General features: G+C 31.3%; 1 protein-coding gene and 1 long non-coding RNA gene across 2 annotated transcripts in view; both read left to right on the top strand.

Annotated features, from left to right (window-relative positions):
- The window catches only part of LOC106465660 (cyclic AMP-dependent transcription factor ATF-2-like), a 29,207-nt gene extending 17,920 nt beyond the window's left edge, over nucleotides 1–11,287 (top strand). Inside the window, exons 5-11 of the mRNA XM_022393597.1 lie at nucleotides 975–1,146; nucleotides 2,917–3,123; nucleotides 4,529–4,683; nucleotides 5,975–6,040; nucleotides 8,079–8,175; nucleotides 9,007–9,115; nucleotides 10,308–11,287. Of these exons, the coding sequence (XP_022249305.1) occupies nucleotides 975–1,146; nucleotides 2,917–3,123; nucleotides 4,529–4,683; nucleotides 5,975–6,040; nucleotides 8,079–8,175; nucleotides 9,007–9,115; nucleotides 10,308–10,534 (1,033 nt within the window). The 3' untranslated portion in view covers nucleotides 10,535–11,287. The remainder of the gene's footprint in view (nucleotides 1–974; nucleotides 1,147–2,916; nucleotides 3,124–4,528; nucleotides 4,684–5,974; nucleotides 6,041–8,078; nucleotides 8,176–9,006; nucleotides 9,116–10,307) is intronic.
- A 4,203-nt stretch (nucleotides 11,288–15,490) lies between these two features.
- Nucleotides 15,491–19,292, top strand: LOC111087327. The gene is made up of 2 exons (XR_002612037.1): nucleotides 15,491–17,674; nucleotides 17,707–19,292. It is a non-coding gene; the product is annotated as an uncharacterized LOC111087327 (long non-coding RNA).
- Nucleotides 19,293–20,127: the final 835 nt, after the last annotated feature.

Raw genomic sequence — 20,127 nt, 5'->3', positions numbered from 1 at the left:
GTAAGTAATATGTTTTGGTTGTGTAAATACTTTTTTCAGGTCTGTTCTACATCAATATATTCTAACACATTAGTGCCGAAGAAGTTTTTCTAACTTGCTCTATCTCTTGCCACTGTGTGAAATTTAAAATTGTAAAATTATAATCCCAGTAAAGTTTTTTAGTACATTTAGTTTTTAAATTTGCTATCTTAACAGTGGCATATTTATTGAATAAAAACCCTTAATGTGTGAAATCAATATATGGGATATAAGAGAGAGAGAGAATACGACTTTCCATGTTACAATTTTCGTATTTGATTTGTATAATCTCTAGAACCTCCTAAATAAATATCAAAAGTTTTTTGGTAAAACTTTATCTCTACCCCAAAATCAGCTTGATTATATATTACTGAAGTGGCATCAGTTTAACAAATTGGTAGAACTACCACAAACCTTTTTGGTTCTAAGTCAACCTCAATATATCCCCTCTAGTGGCTCAGCAGTAAGTTTGAGGGCTTACAGTGGTAGAACTCTTGCTTTTATGTAGAGAAACATTCTACTGGTAGATGATCCTAATAGGCAGAAGTTTTAATCCGACAGGGATTATTACCAAAAGCATCTGTTTGATTTGAAGCAAAAACACATAATGGCTTTTAAACATAAAAGAAAGACAGTATCATATTATTTTGGCCCAATCCAAATGTATTGCAATGGTTTGTCTAATAAAAGCTGTATCATTAATTCTGTTGCCTTTGAACTTTTTTTTTTTAGATTTTTGTCATAAGGATTGAGGTTTATGGTTGATACATTTCTCTAAAATAAACTTTTGCTTCAGGGTGTAGGTGATCTTGACAATTCAAAAGGTTTAATTTTAAGTGAACTTCAGCATTAAAGCTTACAATGTTCCCAAAATGTTAGTACATAGTATTAGAACATACCTGACAGCTAGAACTAGAAACTGAAGTTGGTTGTAATTTTTCGTTTGTTTTTCTTAGAAGTTTGGCATCACCCGCAACTACTATAAAGCCATCTGTCACAGGACAACCTACAGCAGTTGTCACTAGAGTGAAAAAAAACCTAACATCATCTAATCATACACAGGTACCTTTAGTCTCAACATCGGGATCACCTGGAACTACGGGAGTGACTACAGCCAGCATTGTTAAAGTTAGTATTTCAAGGAAAACATGCTGTCACTTATTTAAAAATATGTAGAAATTATTGTGAAATTAAGTTCTTATTGTGTTTTGTATTACTTTTGGAACCTTCAAAAAATTATTTAGATGAAAGTAAGACCTGTGAAGATTTAAAGATAGAATATGGTAAAAAAATGAAAATACCGACATCGGTCGTGGTGTAGCAGCACATCTAAAATATCAGTTATGTGTGTCTGTAAAAAGTGAAGAAATATTTTTCTAAATTGTTGATTCTTTAAGCAACTCCACTTAAAAACTAGTTTCATAAGAGTGTCACATAAAAGAATAATACACGTATATAAATAATGTAAAGAGCAGAGTGTAAATGATCACTATTTTTGCAAAACTACTGAAAACATGTATTTTGTATTTGTGGCAAAGCTAATAAGGCTATTTGCTGCCAACCCTAATTTTCAACTATTGACTAGAAGGAAGGCAGCCAATCAGCATCACCATACTACCTACTTTTCACACTAAGGTATTGACTGTCATTTTTATGATCCACCAACACAGACCCCAATGAAGTCTTTTTTTAATTATTCAAGTTATACTGTCGAAACATGTAGAGTTGTCAACTTTTTGAAGGCCATAGATATGCCTAAATAAAATGTTTTTAATTGTGTACCAGTTTAATGTTGAATATTATTTATGATTTTAGCTTTATACACAAGTGCCAGAATACTATAATTATTTATATAGCATTTTATTACTGACAATCACAAGCTTGTACACGGAGCAAAATAACTTCACTAACCTCCTGAGCTTTGAGAGTGGTGTTTGTAAAATTACTTATTACAAGTTTTGGTTAGTAGGCATTCTTATGATGTAATTTTGATTGGATTTAATCTTTAATTATCAGTATTTCCTTCAGTGTAATTAATTGTTTCTCTAGTGCAATATATTTAAAAATGTTAAACCTAAAAAAAAAACTGAACTTTCTTGGTAGAAAGTAGGAAGTTTGGATTATTTGCTGTTAGCAGTTACAGTGAGAGTCAGTTTATCTTCATTTGTAGATTCCTCCTTTTAAGAAGCTAACCAATTTCATTATGTTCCTAGATAGCAGTAAGCTTTTTCTCCTGATAAAAAGAATAAAAAATTAGTTTTAGACTTGTTAAAAAATTGTATTTTTGATAAATTTCCATAAGCATTTTATGCATATTGCAACAGTGAGCAAAAAAGTGGAAATTGGTCTTCAGAAATTGTTTCATTTACAGTTTTTCTTTATTGTTTATTTATTTAAGGAGGCTAAAAAAAAGTATTTCATTCACTTTTCATCCGTAAGAATGTGTGTTTCCTTCTTTTTTTTTTTTCTCCATATTTTGGACTGAACTATAACTCTTAACAACTGTAAACCATAGCTTTTCCAATTCCTTATGTTTGCCCTCTCCAAACGTAAACTTTAGCTCTATCCATTCCTTATAGGGCTGGGAGTAGCCATGTGATTAGTGTGAATCCATGCATCCTTAAGAGGAACGTGGAAGAAAAAACATCAGTAGTTTATACGATTTTTATTTCAAAACCATTCCTTGTGCTTGATGTTAGAGAACATAAACCATAGTTTTATCCATTTCTTATCTTTACTCTTAGCAACAGTAAGTCATAATTTGTACATTTCTTATAGTTGTTTCTTGATAAGTAAATTGTGTATACATTACTTCATTAACTAAAAGTTTAAACTCTAGTAGTCCAATTTCGGTTCTTGAGAAAGGTCAATGTATAAAATAAAATCTAATAATTCCAGCCAACTACTTCTTCAACTGCTGCACCGGTTTTCCAATTGGTTTTGAAGTTTCCCGATGGTCATTCAATGCCAGTTCAAATTCCTGTAGTTCCAGTAGCACCAGCTCCAAGTACTACTACCACCCAGCCACTCTCCTATGGAACAGTGGTATCATCTCCTAAAGTCTCTTCATCTTTGATTGAACAGAACAATTCCACAACTAAACTTGTGAGTACTTTTTCTGTTTTATATAATTTATAAATGAAATTAAACAACAACAAAGTACACGGCTTTAAAATACAATTTTTCTTATGCGGCTAGTGCTGTTATAGAGATTATGATATACATGCATGGTGTAGTTTAGAAATGTTATGTACATTTTATGAAAGTTAAACTTGTGAAACATTAAAGTAAATATGTAATTGATAATACATAGTTATAAATTTTGACAGAATAATACAATACTTAGCCAAGAAGTTTGTGACATATATATACACACACACACACAAAGAATACTTATGTCTTGAATTTATTCTGATGTAAGGCACAACAATATTAGTTATTACAAAATGTCAAGGTTTTATATATGGGCTTGGATTCTTTACAGTAGGTGTCTGTGACTTGTTGGTGATAAATTCGAACAATAAACAGACAGCACACAATCCACTTGTTTTAAAATAAATATATTCAAAACAAGTCAAACTTATGTACAAAAATTCTTTATACTGTAGGATATCACAGTTTTATCTAAAACTCTAAATAATTCTCTTTTCTTGTCAAAAATCCACATAAGCTGATTCAATTACTTTAGAATCCAATTGCCAAGATGAATTATTTTCTTCTAATCTGTTTCTTACTATACAATCTGTAATAAATTAACTTGCATTACCCCATGGGTTAACACAGTTACATCCAGAACTTTAAAGTAATTGTCTCATTTTCGTAAAAGTCCACACAGACGGGTTCAATTACTTTAGAATACACTTTGACAAGACAAAATATTCTCCTTATCTCTGTTAAACTGTGAAACTCTCTTTAAAATATTGCCCATAATGGTTAAACTAACAATCACACAGTTTAACTTCACTTTCACTAACTTAACATTTTCTGACCTTACTTCACATAACTTGTTGGTTACCACAGTTTTATTCAGAGCCTTAAATTGTCTCTTTTTTTTTTTTACACATCAGCTAACTTCATATATTCTTTCACTAAGTAACTTCTGCTGACTTGTGCTCACTTGATCACCTATATATATTTGTGTGTGTGTATGTGTATACAGAAACACACACACACACATTGTACAATGGAGGTCTAGCACTTTTTTTACCACGAGACACTATGATGTAACAATACTCACTTGAGGCAACAAGAAAAATACTGAAGACTCGAGTAACATGATGTCAACAATACATCAAAAGCCTAGTACAAAAATTAAATTGCATACACATTGCACGACTCATACAGGGTTAGTAACGAATTTTTTTATAAATATTGCCTTTAAAATAATTAAAATAAATATTGTTATTTAATAACATTTAAATCGAAAAAAAATTGTTACGGTCATAGTATATCATTATGTATGTATTATAGACACATATGTACTCACATGAGATACTGTTATTTAATTTAGAAACTGAAACAATCCATTATGCAAGGCCAAAATGCTGCCACTATAAGTTCCAGGGGGAAGAACCCCTCAGAAAACACTAGACTTCAACCTGTAGTTTTGGCAACACCTATAAACAATGAAGCAGTCATGCAGGAACAGGTTAATCACAAACCAGGGTAAGTCACAAAAAAAAAAGAAAAATTAAAATCAATACAACCTTAACCCTTTTTTTATTATTTAAGATTGAACCATAGATGAAGTTAAGTGTGTTTTCTTAGCTCGTAGGATTCTTTTTCTAGGTGATTAACTCCACTTTAAAGGAGAGTATTAAAAACTGAGTGTAATTTTTGCTGTTCATAGTTATCAACTCTCAGCATTTGACAAACGTGTGTTTCACAAAATGGAGTTACTTTTCCCAAACTATCCTCTTTTTATTATTAGCGTGGTAAGAGGTGAGGTGTAGTAAGATCAGTGCTTTTTTATTAAGTATTAATAAAGAAATTGCAAAAATGTTCTATATATATATACACACACACAAATGCACATTATTTCTGTATTTCATTGAATATTCCTATATAGATAGATACACAAACATATTTATATGTAAAAATTAAAGGTAAACATTATGGCCACCTACTGGTAATCTATTTTTATTTCTGTGATTGTTATAAAGTGAACACAACAACATTTGTAAATTAACCTACATATACAGTAACCAGAAAACAATTATTTGTATTGAACTTTTGTATAAAATTAAAAAGTTTGTAAATTCTTATTTTACGTCATGAAAAATACCTTTAAAATTCCATTTTAGTATTTTTTTTTTTTTATTAATTTTCTTATTGTTTTGACTTTCAGTTTCTGGTAAATATGAGTAATTCTTATATTTGTTAACCAACAATCACTTGATACTCTGATGCTCTTTTAGTCATCAGATCAAAGGTGGATTGTGTGAAAAGGGTCTTCAATGTATGTTTATAATTTGGTTTGTCAGTTTAAAATATCAGAATGGAATGTATTGTTAGTTTGTGTATACGGTGTTAAGTAGCCAAAATACACCATTAGGAAGAGCCAGTAGAAACAAACAGGATAACAGGTTTCAATGTCTCATTCAAGTTTACATTTAAAAAACAAACCTTTTATATAGTAGAAAGCTTTGTTTTAACTGTGATGTTCACAATGGTATTTCAGTATCTCACAGTTTATAAAATCTTATACAGTAGAGACAGATCTTTGTTTTAATTATAATGTTCAGAAGGGAATTTCAATTTCTATTTCACAATCTATAAGAATTTTTTTTTCTTCAGTTGAAAGGCATCTGTTTACATTGCACAGAAGAGAGAATTTTTTTGACCAATACATTTGAGAAACATATTTCAGTGTAAAAAAAACATTGAATCAGTGTGAATAAGATTAAATAGTTTTTAGTTATTACATTCTAACAAATAATCCCTCAACCTTTGCTAGAAGGAAGCGCAGAGAGTTTGATGAAGATCCAGATGAAAAACGAAGAAAGTTTTTGGAACGAAACAGGTCTTTGATTGCTCTTGATACATTGAATAACTAAATGTTATTTATCTTTGGAATAGATAATTGTTTTAATTGATTATACTCTCAAGATGTAAGCCACCTGGTTTTGAAAATGGACATGACAATTTTTAATTGCAGCTAAATAGTATTTACACTACTTATTATAATAGGTAGGTAAACAACAATTTATAAGCACAAAGAAAAGTTTTATTGATGGTGGAACATACTACCTTTTTTCTTGTTCAGAAGAAGACAGACCAATGTTCTGTCGAAACATGTATGTTCCACCATCAATAAATCTTTTCCTTATGCTTATACATTGTTGTTTCCCTACCTATTATTATATCACCGTAATGTGTTTCCTTACTCAAGTACACTATTTATTGTTATTACTCTTATGTATTGTGCGTATTCTGTATTATTTGTACTTGCATAAAATCTCATTCTTCTTCCGTAGCTTTTTCCCGTATCTATACGGGGTTGCTATTTCCGGTTTTGGCAGGGTTTTTACGGCCGGATGCCCTTCCTGACGCCAACCATCCCCTAATTTAGCAGTGTAAGACTAGAGGGAAGACTGCTAGTCATCACCACCCACTGCCAACTCTTGGGCTACTCTCTTACCAACGAATAGTGGGATTGACCGTCACATTATAACGCCCCCACGGCTAAAAGGGCGAGCATGTTTGGTGGGATGGGAGCGCAAACCCGCAACCCACAGATTGTGAGTCGAGCAGCTTACCCACCTGGCCATGCCGGCTCTTTTGCATAAAATCTCATTCAGTAATAGAATACTTTTTCTCTTCATCTGCCATAATGTAATTTGACCACTTAGTATTGTTGCATTCAGTTATGGCTATTCTGTTGGTGTTGTATCATAAAATAATATATTTTTAAAAATAATATAAGTGTTTTTTTTGGGACTTGCTATTCTAGTATAAAAATATTAAGCCCTATTATACTTGCCCTAAGCCTTAACTCGTAATAAAAAACATTCTTCTGAGATTCATTTTTGTATACTTTTAAACACAAACAGTTACTAGAAATAAAGAAAATAGTATTTGTTTTATTGTGTACCTAAAATTGAATGTATATAACTTGTAAATTTGTCTCATGTTTTTGTTGTAAAATGGCTTGCGTCTTCGTATTTGTCCATAACAACAACAAAAATGAGTTTCAAAGTTCCTAGCCCCCTTACTTTATTAATTTTCACGAGTTGGACAGCCATCTCTATTTTTACCCCTTACTTTTTGGCTTGTATTCTTACTTTCCAAACACCTATTGTCGTAAGAGCCGAGTGGTTAGAATGCTGGACTGTGAATCAGAGTGATAGGGAAGGGTCAGGGTTCGTGAACTATTCACTTTATTCAATTACTTATTATAATGAATCTGGTGGCCCTTTCTGTTTTCCCATTTGCTTCTGTCATGGTGCCTTTTTTGTTCTATGATTGTGAACTACTTTTCTGCAGGAAATTCAAAACACTACAGAATAAGGAAATATATTTAAAAAATTGGTATTTCTTGGGAAATTCTGTTCATTTAAAAGAGAAACAAATGTTTTGCAGCTCTCAAAGCCAATGGAATAAATGCCATTTGTGGCATGGGGAGTACCTTTGCTAATTTTCTTTAAAAACTAAATTCATTACAGAACAAAATAAAGTTTTATGTGGCACCATGTTTTCTACATGTATAGTAAGGTTTTAGAGGTTACCAACATATTAAACTTGAAATGTAATCCATCCAGAATTCTTATTAAATGTTTAATATCACCTATTATTACTAATGTTTCTTGAATGTCAGTTATTAGTTAATTATCGGTAAGTATAGAACACCATGGATAATCTGAGAAGGATAGAATTCCATAAAAAGAATGAAAGTAAAGTTCATTCTAGAATAAAAATTGTACCATGGCTAATACTTCACTTGTGTATCAGTATGATCACCTAGTGTGTTTTTTAGGTTTAGGTTTTGTTTTTTGTGGTGATGAAATTACAACATGCAGATGTTGATTGTTAATTTCATTTCCAAGTATATTGATTAACAGAGCTGCTGCAACTAGATGTCGAATGAAGAGGAAACAGTGGGTTCAAGACCTAGAGAAAAAATCGAAAGAACTATCTAGTACTAATTCTGCACTTCAGGTATCACTCTCTCTCTCTCTCTCTGGATATATAGAAAGATAGATAGATATGCACATGCTTGTGTGTATCAGAAAGCAGAAAGTCAGTTGTTTGTAGTTCAGCCGTTTTTTCTCAAAGTTTAGGATGTTTACAGCACACGACAGTATCTCTTATCCCTACCACGTACTAGAAAAGAAACATTTTTTGATAAAAGCATTATGTATAATTTAAAGTGCAGCAGAAACACAAAATGCAGTGTTTACCTTCAGAAATAGTGCTAAAATAGGAAAAAAATTCATATACACTGACTTTATTTGTGTACGTTTTTGATTGTGACAATTTGGTTTTGAGAAGAAATAACTGAATTTGATCCTTTTTTTTTTTCTCAGATTTACATAGGCATCCTCACCTATGTTTGTTTGCAATATGCAGTTGCTGAAAGTTTTACTTAAACTATCCATTATTCATTCAAATCATCGGCTTTGTTTTTGACTTAGGAGTTGTTTTTTGTTTTTTTTAAACAAATCACTATTATAATTTGTAAAATTTTACTGAGATTTTTTAGCACTTTATATCTCTATATAAAAGATACTGTTGTGTGCTGTAAACATCCTACACTTTGAGAAAAAATGGCTGAACTACAAACAACTAACTTTCTGATATACACGCACTGAGATTTTACTGAGATTTTTGTAAGTTTGTGCAAGTTAAGTAAATTATGTATTTGTATAACTTTTGATTTACTGTTTAAGTTTGCTCATGAAAATGAAAAGAATTTGTGTGGGAGTTTATGCATTTGTTTCAAATTAAAAAGTTACTCAGGTTGTAGGAAAGTAATGCATATCTTTCTAGAATGAAGTGGCTACGTTAAGGAATGAAGTAGCCAGGCTAAAGACTATGTTACTAGATCATAAAGACTGTCCTGTGACTTTACAACAGCAGGCAGCTAGCAACACAGAAAGTGAGTATATGATTATATTAAAATGGTTTGTAAAAATTACACGTAAAAGACCTTAACAAATCAGATTTGTCGTTTATACAGCGTTACTCTACCTAAGTTTACCAAAAATTTAAGTTTAACCCTTACATATTTGGTGTGCACGTTTCAGATTGTTTTTTTTTTTTAAAGTGGAATGCTATTGATTTTTAACTTTTTACTCGTTATAAATTTGTTTGGAACAAAGAAGTAAGAGAAAGATGAGAGCTTCCAAATAATATATGTAACCTCTACAAAAAAAAAATCCTAAATGTGAACGAAGAAAATTTTGTAACCCTAGCATTATAATTTTTGTATGAGCTCATGAGCTCCTGATTTCCGAAATCTGAAAAATTTATAATAATCATACATTATAAATGAATCATGATCACGTACCATTTTCAATGATTCATCTCTGATTAACTATGTGGCCTGTGTTTCAAGATATTTAAATTAGGCACACAAGTTTTAGTGTACCAAGTTTTGAAATAAAATCTGACCCCCCTTGACTTTAGACTCGTTTGTCATAAAGAAAGATGAACATGATACTTGTTAATGTACATGCTTTTAGGTGTTTCTGTAAGATTAACATACACTGGAGGGAAAAAACTAGTCTGTTAACTCAGCTAAGTCAAGCATGTATGACAGTTGTATCACTTGTAAAAAGAAATGTATAGCATCATCTTTGCCACTAGTATTGCTCAGTATTGTTAAATCTATAGTTTCTTCAGAAATATCCAGTTGTAACATCAACCATTTAGGTAACGATTTACTTCTTCTACTGACGCAGTACGTGACAACATATTTTCACAAAGTCGTCAAAATGTTGCCTAAATGGTTAGTAATAAACAATGTGTAATGCCAACCAATGAATTTTCACAAAATCATAGTGTAATTATCTATGAAGAATATTTAAAAACCCGGTATTGAATATTGAATTTTTCTGCAGTTTGCTATATACTATTCTGGCTATTTATTTAATGCATAACATTTGGGAAAGTTTTTTTTATTTCCTAAAAAATTGATTTTTTTTTTCTGTCCTGCCTTTTTTTTCTGAAATTTTAAAACAGTAATATGAAGAGTCGATACTTTTTTTTTTACTTTTAGCTTAAGAGTTGCTTGGATATTTAGTTTATAAGTTTGCCAGAAAGCATGTCTAAACTTTGCATACTTACAGGGGCTTTAACAAAAGAGTCAGCTCCCTGTCCTCCACTCCCAGTGACCACCTTTCTTCCAGTTACAGAATCAATCATTGTAGAACCAATTATCACCAATGTGGGTCATCCCGATATGGTTGTGTGCACTACTGAACAAGAAGACATGACTTTGGAAGTAATTAAAGTGCAAAACTCTTCTCTTCATTGCATTCATGACAGCAGTACTTCTGCCAGTAATGGAGACTAATGCACATATTTGTTTTTGTTTTTTGTACAGTATATAAATGTATTTCTGAGGTTAAGACACCATACGTGTAAGTAATCAGTTTTCATTTCTTTGTGGAATTTATAAAACTTTCTAACTCTTTTGGGACTACAAACTGTGATAAGTCTCAAATTATAGTCTTCACTATTGTGTGTATATTGAATGATTTATTATTTAGAGAAAAAAAATGTATTGTTCCATGGCTTTTTAAGTTTTCCGTGAAGCTTTAAAAAAATATTAGCGAATTAGTCTGTATGTAATAGAATTATGTTTATCTCAAACTGCATTACCCTGCTATTAGAAATACTTAACTGGACCGGGCATGGCCAAACTTTTAGCATGCCAGCTATGCGTCTGAAAGTCCAAAGAGATTGGAGCCATGAACACGCTTCTCACTTTCGGTTTGGGGGAGTGTTATGACTATTATAGTTAAGCCTGCTATTTGGTCAATAGTAACTGCGAAGGTTGTGGGTATTGCTAATTGGATGCTTTCCCTCTGATCGGCAGTCTTAACTTGGGTATGGCTATGCTTAAATCTTCGGGATTACTGAGCATACATTGCTGTTCAGGTTGAGAATACCAAATACCACCACCAACAACAAGTTAACTAGAGAAAAAGTTGTCATTTTTTCAATAAAACCAAAATGTTGGAGTTTGTAATCTGAACATTTTAAATGAAATTCATCTTGAACATCTGTAAGTAATTTTTTTTCAATATGTCTGTTTTCTTTTTTAAATTTCAGATAAAAATGCAGTATCTAAAAATATCAATTTTTTTCTTACTGTCTACAACTTAATTTTTTTTTTCAGTCTACACATCATAATACTAATTTATTCTTATTTTCAATTCATAACTCAGTGTACTGATGTGAGATAAGAAAATCATTAACCATAATACTGATTTTACCCTTGCCATTGTAGAATACTCACATGCAAAAAATCAAAGATAAAAATTTTATGAAACCTAACCACATTATGTTAATGTTTTAGAATATACATAAAACTGTTTAAGGTTTAAGACTCTTATTGTGAATCACTAAGATATTAATGGAGCTTTGTCGTGGTTGCAGTACAAATCCATCATCATCCTCATTTGTTCTAATGAACAATTTTTAATAATGATAATAATCCATAAACATTGTGAAACATACTCCATATTTTATTCTTAGGCTTTTATAACATGTAAAATAAGTTGAAATTATCACAGTGATTAATAGCAATGCCACTTACTAAATAATTAGCAGAACATTTTATTTTAAATTATGTAAAAAATATGTTTGTTGTATTTTGACATTCTTCTCTCAGTGACTACTTATCTTCATTTGACCTTCTAAACTCCCCATATTTTCGTTCTTTTCCACTAATTTTTCAGACTCCCCAAGTTTTTGTAAAAAATCTTTACTTTTCCTATTTTGGGGTAAAAACAAATGGTCTGTGTCACCTTTTAAGGTCAATTGTTTGTAGCAGAAACCATTTTACTGACAACCTGACTGATTCGGATGTTTCTGCAGTTTATGGTTTTGTGAGACTTTAGTATGTGTATCAAACATGTAAAGACATAATAGGCTTGAACTGCTAGTTGAGTATGTCACTAATTACTAAATAATTATTAGTAGTTTATGCCGTATTTTTCCTTGAAGTGTCATTCAAAGCTGATTTGTGTCATTTGGTTGTGAGACATCATCAGCCACATCTCTTTCTGTCCAAAGTTATCCACAGTTTCTTTAAAACAGACATCTTGCATCTCATATCTTTCTTAACATATGATTTTCATCATTACCTGTCTATTAATAACTTCTGATTAAGCCTGTGCAATGTAACAAACTGAGTAAAGTACGTAATGTCATAAAGTAGTACACCCAAAAATGGTTAAAATCATTTATTGAATCATTGGTGGGAGGTATCCTCATTTCTAATAATAATTTAAACTATAATTCCAGTGATATATCTCATGAGGTTTGTCAGTAGGCATTTCAGGTTAGTCCCAAATCCATATGCAAAACTAAAAATTCTAAACAATTTTCAACATTGTAACCAACTAATGAAGCCAACTTTGAAGAAAACTATAATGTCATTACTTACTACATCAACTTTTAAATTTATAAGAAAATTAATGAAATTTAGTCAATTTTCACAGTTACAATAATCAAAGCTAAAATAATTTTTAAAGTTTATCTTACTGTCAGATTTAGTACTTGTAATCTAGTTCAAACCTTGAGATGTACCAATTACTGTGATGCAGCAGTAACCATGACATCACGCAATGCTTTCCCTAAGAAAAGTTTAAATGAATGAAAGTATTAGGTCAACATGCAACTCAAAGCTTTCAGAGTAATGGCATATTGATCATGAGAATTCAATCTGTAACCGATGAACTCAGCCAGATATAGTGTATATAATGCAAATAGGCCTCTCTGTAAAACCTTTAAAAAAAACTAGACTTGAAAGTAGACCTACAGTTTTAACCAAAAACATTGTTGCAAAATTGTCGATGCTGTGTAGTCATGATATTACCATAATTATCTAATATAGTTCTGTGGAAATATAATGATTTTTACAGAATTTTTTGAGAGGTGGGGGGGGGGGAGTTCAGATTTCTTTATCAGCATTATCAGAACTTGCATAGTAAAATTTCTGTTATCACATACACAAAGTAATAAATTTCTTGATGGAAGTTATACAGAAGGATATAGAAATTTGGATTTACTATTAGTGAAATATAAGTTACTTTTATATATTTAAATATATTTTGGTTTGTACAACCATTACTTGCTCTTTGTTTTTAGAAGAAGGAACCTTAAAAAAACTTATTTTTTGCAGTGACCCATTGGGAGGCCTGCTCTTTAGCTTTGTGTTGGAATATATTAAAATCCAACAACTGGTTGAATTACCTAACAATTGGGACAAATGTTTCTGACTCAATTTCTTTTTTTTTTCTGCAAAAATAAACATTTAAAGTGTTTTGTTTTTATCATGATAAATAACTATTATGAATTTTAATCTTACAGTAATATACCACATAATGTATAATTTTGTTTTTTGAGATAATGGCTTGATGTTGTCAGCTATGGTAGGCAATGCTGGTGTGTAAGAATTGGGATGTCATAATTAATCTTTACCTTATGTTAGCAAAGGAGGATTTTTTAATCTATATAAAAAAAAACCTATAATATATATGATGTATTGTGAAAACTAAAGTAATGCTTTTTAACTTGAATTTTAAAAATTAACAGTTTTTTTTTACATATTGTTTTGGGTAGTGCTGTTCCATTGATAGTGATAGAAATCTGCCCCACCCCACCTCCCAGGTAGATTGGCACAATATTTTAAATTGGTACTGTGTATGCCTTCCTGTATTTAACATCCTAACCAGTAATTTCAAATGGTAAAATCAAGGTAAGATGTTCATTTTCTTATGCAGTTGTTAGGTTGAACTTACGTGGGAACACAAAGCCAAGCTCTATGTGTTTAGTAAACAGCAGATGACATTAAGACAGACTTTTGCTGACCCGTTAATAAAAAGATTGTATATTTTATTCGGTGCTACCATAGCATGGTACAATATAGTGTAAAAGTCCCAGTAGACCAGTCTACAGAGACTTTTACACTTACTTAAATAGACAAGTCAGGTCAGGTGGGGTCTTCTATGATCCCTCTGGGGTAGGGGTAATAGGGTCAGGTGGGTCTTGGTAGACTATGGATACTGTGGTAGACTGCTATAGTAATACCTTTTATTCTTCATTGAACTGGAAAAGGGTTGTAATCAGTGGTTTAAAAAAATTATTTAACTTATTAGCTGATAGTGTTACATGATTAGTAAATAAAAAAAAATAATTGCACTAACTTGTCAGTGATATTCATAGTTTTCTTAAACTATTCAAAATTAGATATCTTTAAACAGTTTATTTTCAGTTCTTAAAAGTGCTTTAAATCAGAAAATTAAGCCCAAGAAATGTGCTTGAAATGTGGATCTGAAAACCAGTGCTACTTCTACTTGAAATGGTTGTCAGTAAATTAAAAGAAATAAACTGGTTTAACCATTTTTGTCTCATGATAAAAGTTTCATTAAGGCATCAAGCTTGTAACATGATTTTTAAAAGTTAAAATGTTAACCTTTCATATTGTTTGCAAGTGATGAAAACCTCATTTTCTTCGTCTGAGGCATTTAGTTTAAGAGAGGGGTAGTTTGTTGAGAACAGAAAAAAAAACCGCATGAAAATAAGCTTGTTAAAAATTTAAATTTGATTCTTTAGAGACTAATGAGTTGTATTTGATCTTTTAGAATATAAATAAAACTATTGTAACTTGAGTATGCTCATACTAAGTGTTAATTAATTCTGGTGATTAGCAAAGCATATTGTAAGTAGCACTTCAAGTACAAGGCAGATAATATGTAAAACAAACTAATTTGTTTGTGATTTTCAGCTTTGTTCAACTAAAGATCCATTTAACAGGTATTCCTACTGATGACACGTTTTCCTGATAAACTTAGGTAGAGCAACACCTAGTGTATTATTGTTCTAAATTTTGCCATTATTACAAGTTTTATATATTAAAATTCCTCTGGAGCTAATTTGTTTAAGAAGTTCCATTTAGAGAGCAGTATTATAGAAAACCGAAACCTTACACAAGGCACAGACAACAAATGGTTCTGATTTAAACGAAAACTTTCATTCAAAATGAATGGTGATATGTATTTTGTTTTGTTAATGACTGTTGATATATATTTTGGCCTACTGGATTGTATAAAAATAGACCTGAGAATTAACCGTTACACTAGACAAATATCACAAATAAAATGATTCTGCCTTATCTAATAGGCATGACACTCGTCAATTTAATGAACCATCCTATTAATATTCTATGAGCTGAACCTATCACTATGTTAAAAAAAAGGGGAGGGGGGAAGAGATTGAAATTGTTTATAAAAGTTTCACCAAATTATCTAAAGCCAATTCAGGTTAGGTACAATTTTCATCTCAGTTACTCTGAATCTGTTTTCAAAGGTTTTTGTTTTGTTTTGCCTCAGATGTTGGTAAAGTATTTAGATTTTGTGAGGCCTGCTTGTATGGTGCAGTTTTTTTTTATCCATGTTAGCTTTGAATCATTGCTTTCATTATCATGAAGTTGTATGTCATCAAATTGTGATGCTCATTTCTCGTGGAACCCTAATTGTATATAGATCATTCCCTGTTAAGAATTAGACTTTCTAGTTATTAAATGTTTCAAAAGCTGGTATTCTCTGGCAATGCTATACTCAGATTGTAAGTCACAAAAGACATTAAACTATGATAATGTGGTGAAATAACTGACATTTGCTGATTCTTGTGTTGTTAAAAATTTTGTTTTGTCCAAATATGAAAGAATACGAGAGTACTAGTAACATTATGTCCGTAAGCTCATTGAGGCCCGTGCTTGTGTAACTGTATATAGATTCAAATAGTAATACGTGTGTGTGTGTGTGGTTAAAAAACCAAAATCCAAGAACCTATTGATAAAGTTCTTTGTTTAATTTTAGTAAAGCTCATAATGGGAGCAAAAACAAATTACTGTTCTAATTGAAATTAATAAGTATTAATATTTTAATTGGATAAAAGTATCTAGTACATAACTTGTAGCCATATTTATTGTAAATATTATAATGCATTTTTACATTCAAACATATCCACCCCGACCAGTAAAGTTACTTAATTTTAGTCTGCATCAATCCCTTCCTTTGGAAAGATATTAAATGTAATACTTAGAAATAAATGACCTTATAACACCAAAATGTTGTTATTATTTAATTAGACACTCGCCATTTCACTTTGCAGCTTCTTCATGAGCATTCATTAAAACACAAACCGAAACTGACAGTATATAATACATTATATTCGAATCTATAACTTGCAATTGTACAGAATGCTTTTGACATATTAAGTAGCAAAGCTTATTGTTGAAAGATGTCAATGACCCACACATTGAGGTGTAAAAAAAGCTTTGTACGGTACGGGTAACTTTTAACCATTCTCTTGCTGAAACTTTATGTACACCTGTTCAACAATAGGCTTTACTACATAATATGTCAAGAGCACGCTGTACAAATGCACGTTATAGATTCGAATATAATGTATTATGTACTGTCAGTTTTGGTTTGTGTTTTAACGAACGCTCCTTGTAGAAGCTGTAAAGTGAAATGTTGAGTGTCTAATTAAATAAAAACAACATTTTGGTATTGTAAGGTCATATTCCTAGTATTAATATATCTTCTATACACCAATATGAACTACAGAAATTAAATGACGTATTAAATGTACAGAAAAATAATTGACAACATTAAAATAATAATCATCAAAGAGGATTATTTACCTTTCACAAATAGTTTTACAAAAATTAAAACATTTCGTTAACCAAAATACTACATAGAAAGTGAAACAGAAGTACAAAATTTGATGAATCCTAAAAATAAGTTTGGTGAAAATTAGTTTAAAACGTTGAAAGTAAACATAGTTTAATGGAATGTAGATAGTTATTTGGGTTGTTGGTTCATGTCCCATTGCTACAAGATAAAAATTGTACTTTTGGGGGGCATGGGTACACTACAAGGATGGTGCTTAAATCCCACAATTTGGTTAGAGCAATCCCAACTTTTGGTGGTGGATGCTTTGAGTAGGTGCTTTCCCTGTATAATTTCAAAATCCGTTATTACTAGTACACATAGCCTTTGTGAAAGTGCTCCGATATCTGAAACAAACTTATTTACACGTTGGGTTAATGACTTATTTTTCTTAATTACACTTTGCTTCCTCTCTCCTCAGTATTTCCTTGATGAAATAAAATTACTCTTCACACTTAGATACATCTGTAAACGTTTCAGTTAGGAACTGAGAGCTAAATACATGTATACAAATTTAAGTATAACCAGATTCTATGGGCTTCAGTAGAATGTTTTACACTAGTTCCACTTATGTGTCAAAGAAATTTAAAGCTCTAGTTTTTGGTATAGTTTGGTATATATATATACACTTTATTATGACTGTTTTCATTATAAAAAAAAAGTTTAATTGTTTAAGCCAGCTTTTCACCTAGCTAGAAAGCTCTGTTTTGCTTCATCTTTTAAAACCTATCATGATTTTACATCAGGTTTATACTGTCCAATCATGATTTTACGTCAGGTTTAAACTGTCCAATCATGATTAAGTGAAGAATGCAGCATTGATCAGTATCAGGTCTGAGTACAGAGAGTCATCACAGAGTTGAATATACCTTCACTTGGGGTGGCTATTCAGAGCATATTTGGGTTTTCAATTCTGATAAAACGTCACATTAATAACCCTTGTATTTGGTCTTCAGCTGATTATGATACGAGTAGGTGGGTATCTTATTGAATAGGCTCTGAACGTATCCGTGCACGTATATATATTACAAATTTGCATCGTCTTCTGTACCCGTTTTTTTATATTTCAGGTAACTTGTGCTGCGTGGCCTCGTGTATAAAATCAACAGTAGATTTTAATGTGTAGGATAGACGTTAATAATATCGGTTTTGTGTTAAGTCAAACACAGTGGTTATTAATACACATTTCCTTTATCCATTTGCTACATAAATTAGGTTTATTGTTCTCTGAAACTCCAAGAAATGTTCAACATTCTTTCAGCCAAGAAGGACCTTTACTTTGATAAGCTGACCATAGTTCTCAATTTGGAAAGTTATTAAAATTTTCAGAGGAGAAACTGGCAAACAGCCAAAGTGTAACGTAATTACAGAAAATCCCACCTATTCAGCCAGATGCACAAAGTTTTTCTGTGTTACCTTCTAGAATCTTCAGAAATATCGTTTTTCCATTCTTAAAAATTCGTCCCATACAACGTGCAATTCAGCATTAAAGAAACGTACGTTTGTTTCATAAGGCTTCTTAACAATCATTTATTAAAGATTAAATAGTTTGATCTAGTTTACCTATTTATGAGTTAGTATCTCGCATTCTATTTTTCAAATGGAAGGGTTCGTTCTTTGGTGATTTAAGATAACTGAGTTTTTTTCCCCCCTTTTCACTGGTATCTCTCCTTAAACATTTTTTTTTTATATATATTCTGCCGCGTGTTTCGTTTGAAAATCATTTTACTTAAAATAGCATCTTAGTAGAGTGATCGTTGTTATAGGTGTTATTCTGAAACGTGTTTTGCCTCAAATACTTGTTTGTATGACGTGGTGACTTGTGGTCCGTTAACTATTTAACGTGACTATTTTAATTTAGCACAGAATTTGTGAAGGAGAAAACAACGCCTGGTATGAACAGTAGCTGTACCCTTATTTTGTCCATGCTGGTACATGTGACCTTTAAAAGAAATTTTCTTGTACAGGAAAGATAGCGAAAGAACTGTAAATGTCTAGAAATCGGTTGTTTTCATAATTATCGTGGGTCAAAAAATTGTATTTATGTATGTTTTCTTAAACGCGTCTTTAAAACTGAGCTAATCATTTGAATGTTGGTTTTATATCACATTTGATCTGTTTTTAGCAGGTACTATATATTCCTCACGTGTATGTTGAGTTGCTAGTTTTAAGTTTTTTTTTTTTACTTTTTGATCCTTGATTTATTGTTCATTTTCACTTACGTGTAAAAATTGTTCTGTTTGATTGTCAAATGCATAGTCGTGTATAGAATTGTGGTGTTGATATCAAGAAGTGAAAAATACCTTTGGATTGAGTGGATTTTTCTTCTTTTTTTATGTAAAAATAAAGACAAATTATTACCAATTCAAAAAAGTGATTTATTCGAGCGGAACCACGAACTTACAAACTTTTTTTTGTCACTCTTAAAACATATTATTTGACGAGTAATTTGCGGTTAATCTTGCAACTTAAATCATATAAGATACGCACAGAGTTAAATCAAGTGATTACAAAATCCAAAATATACAAAATCGAGACTTTAAAACAAAACTGTAAATCTTAAGATTCTAAGTAAGCCTCATTCCAAATAAACTTTCCGTGCGATAAATCTTTTGAAATTAGACTAAACCGCAGACATCTCGTATGTTTGTTGTTATCATTCCAAGGAGACTGTAATTGTTGAAAGTAAATACAAGCTTTTAAACGGCTTATAATATCTTGTCCCCCGGTGGATCAGCTGTAAGTTTACGCACTTACAACGCTAAAATCCGGGGTTCGATTCTCCGTGTCGGGCACATCAGATTGCGCTAAAACAAAGGAAAAAGTAGTAACAAAAATTACACCAACTCTACGCGATGTAAAACATATATATATATGCGACCAAACGATCTGACGAAGTACAAAAAAAACGAGACAATTGTAAACTGTTTATAGTTTTACGCATGATAATGTATGCATATATTTCTGTTACCCAATTGCACGGGATCAAATACGACCTCGGATGATCTACCACAGATAAGAAATAAACCTTCGCTATGATGTGAATTTACTGACGTCGTACCGTACAAATTACAACATATTTGAGAGCGATAATAAAATATAAATTAATATATAAGAGAGTAATGTAAAAGCTCTAACTAATCTAAACCTTAACGCCAACAGGAATACAAAATAATTTGTTCGAATCACCTTGATATTG

Source organism: Limulus polyphemus, unplaced genomic scaffold (genome assembly GCF_000517525.1).
Source record: "Limulus polyphemus unplaced genomic scaffold, Limulus_polyphemus-2.1.2 Scaffold2015, whole genome shotgun sequence".
Classification (NCBI taxonomy): domain Eukaryota; kingdom Metazoa; phylum Arthropoda; class Merostomata; order Xiphosura; family Limulidae; genus Limulus; species Limulus polyphemus.
Note: the sequence above shows the minus strand (reverse complement) of the source record. Positions and strands in the feature narration are given on the sequence as shown.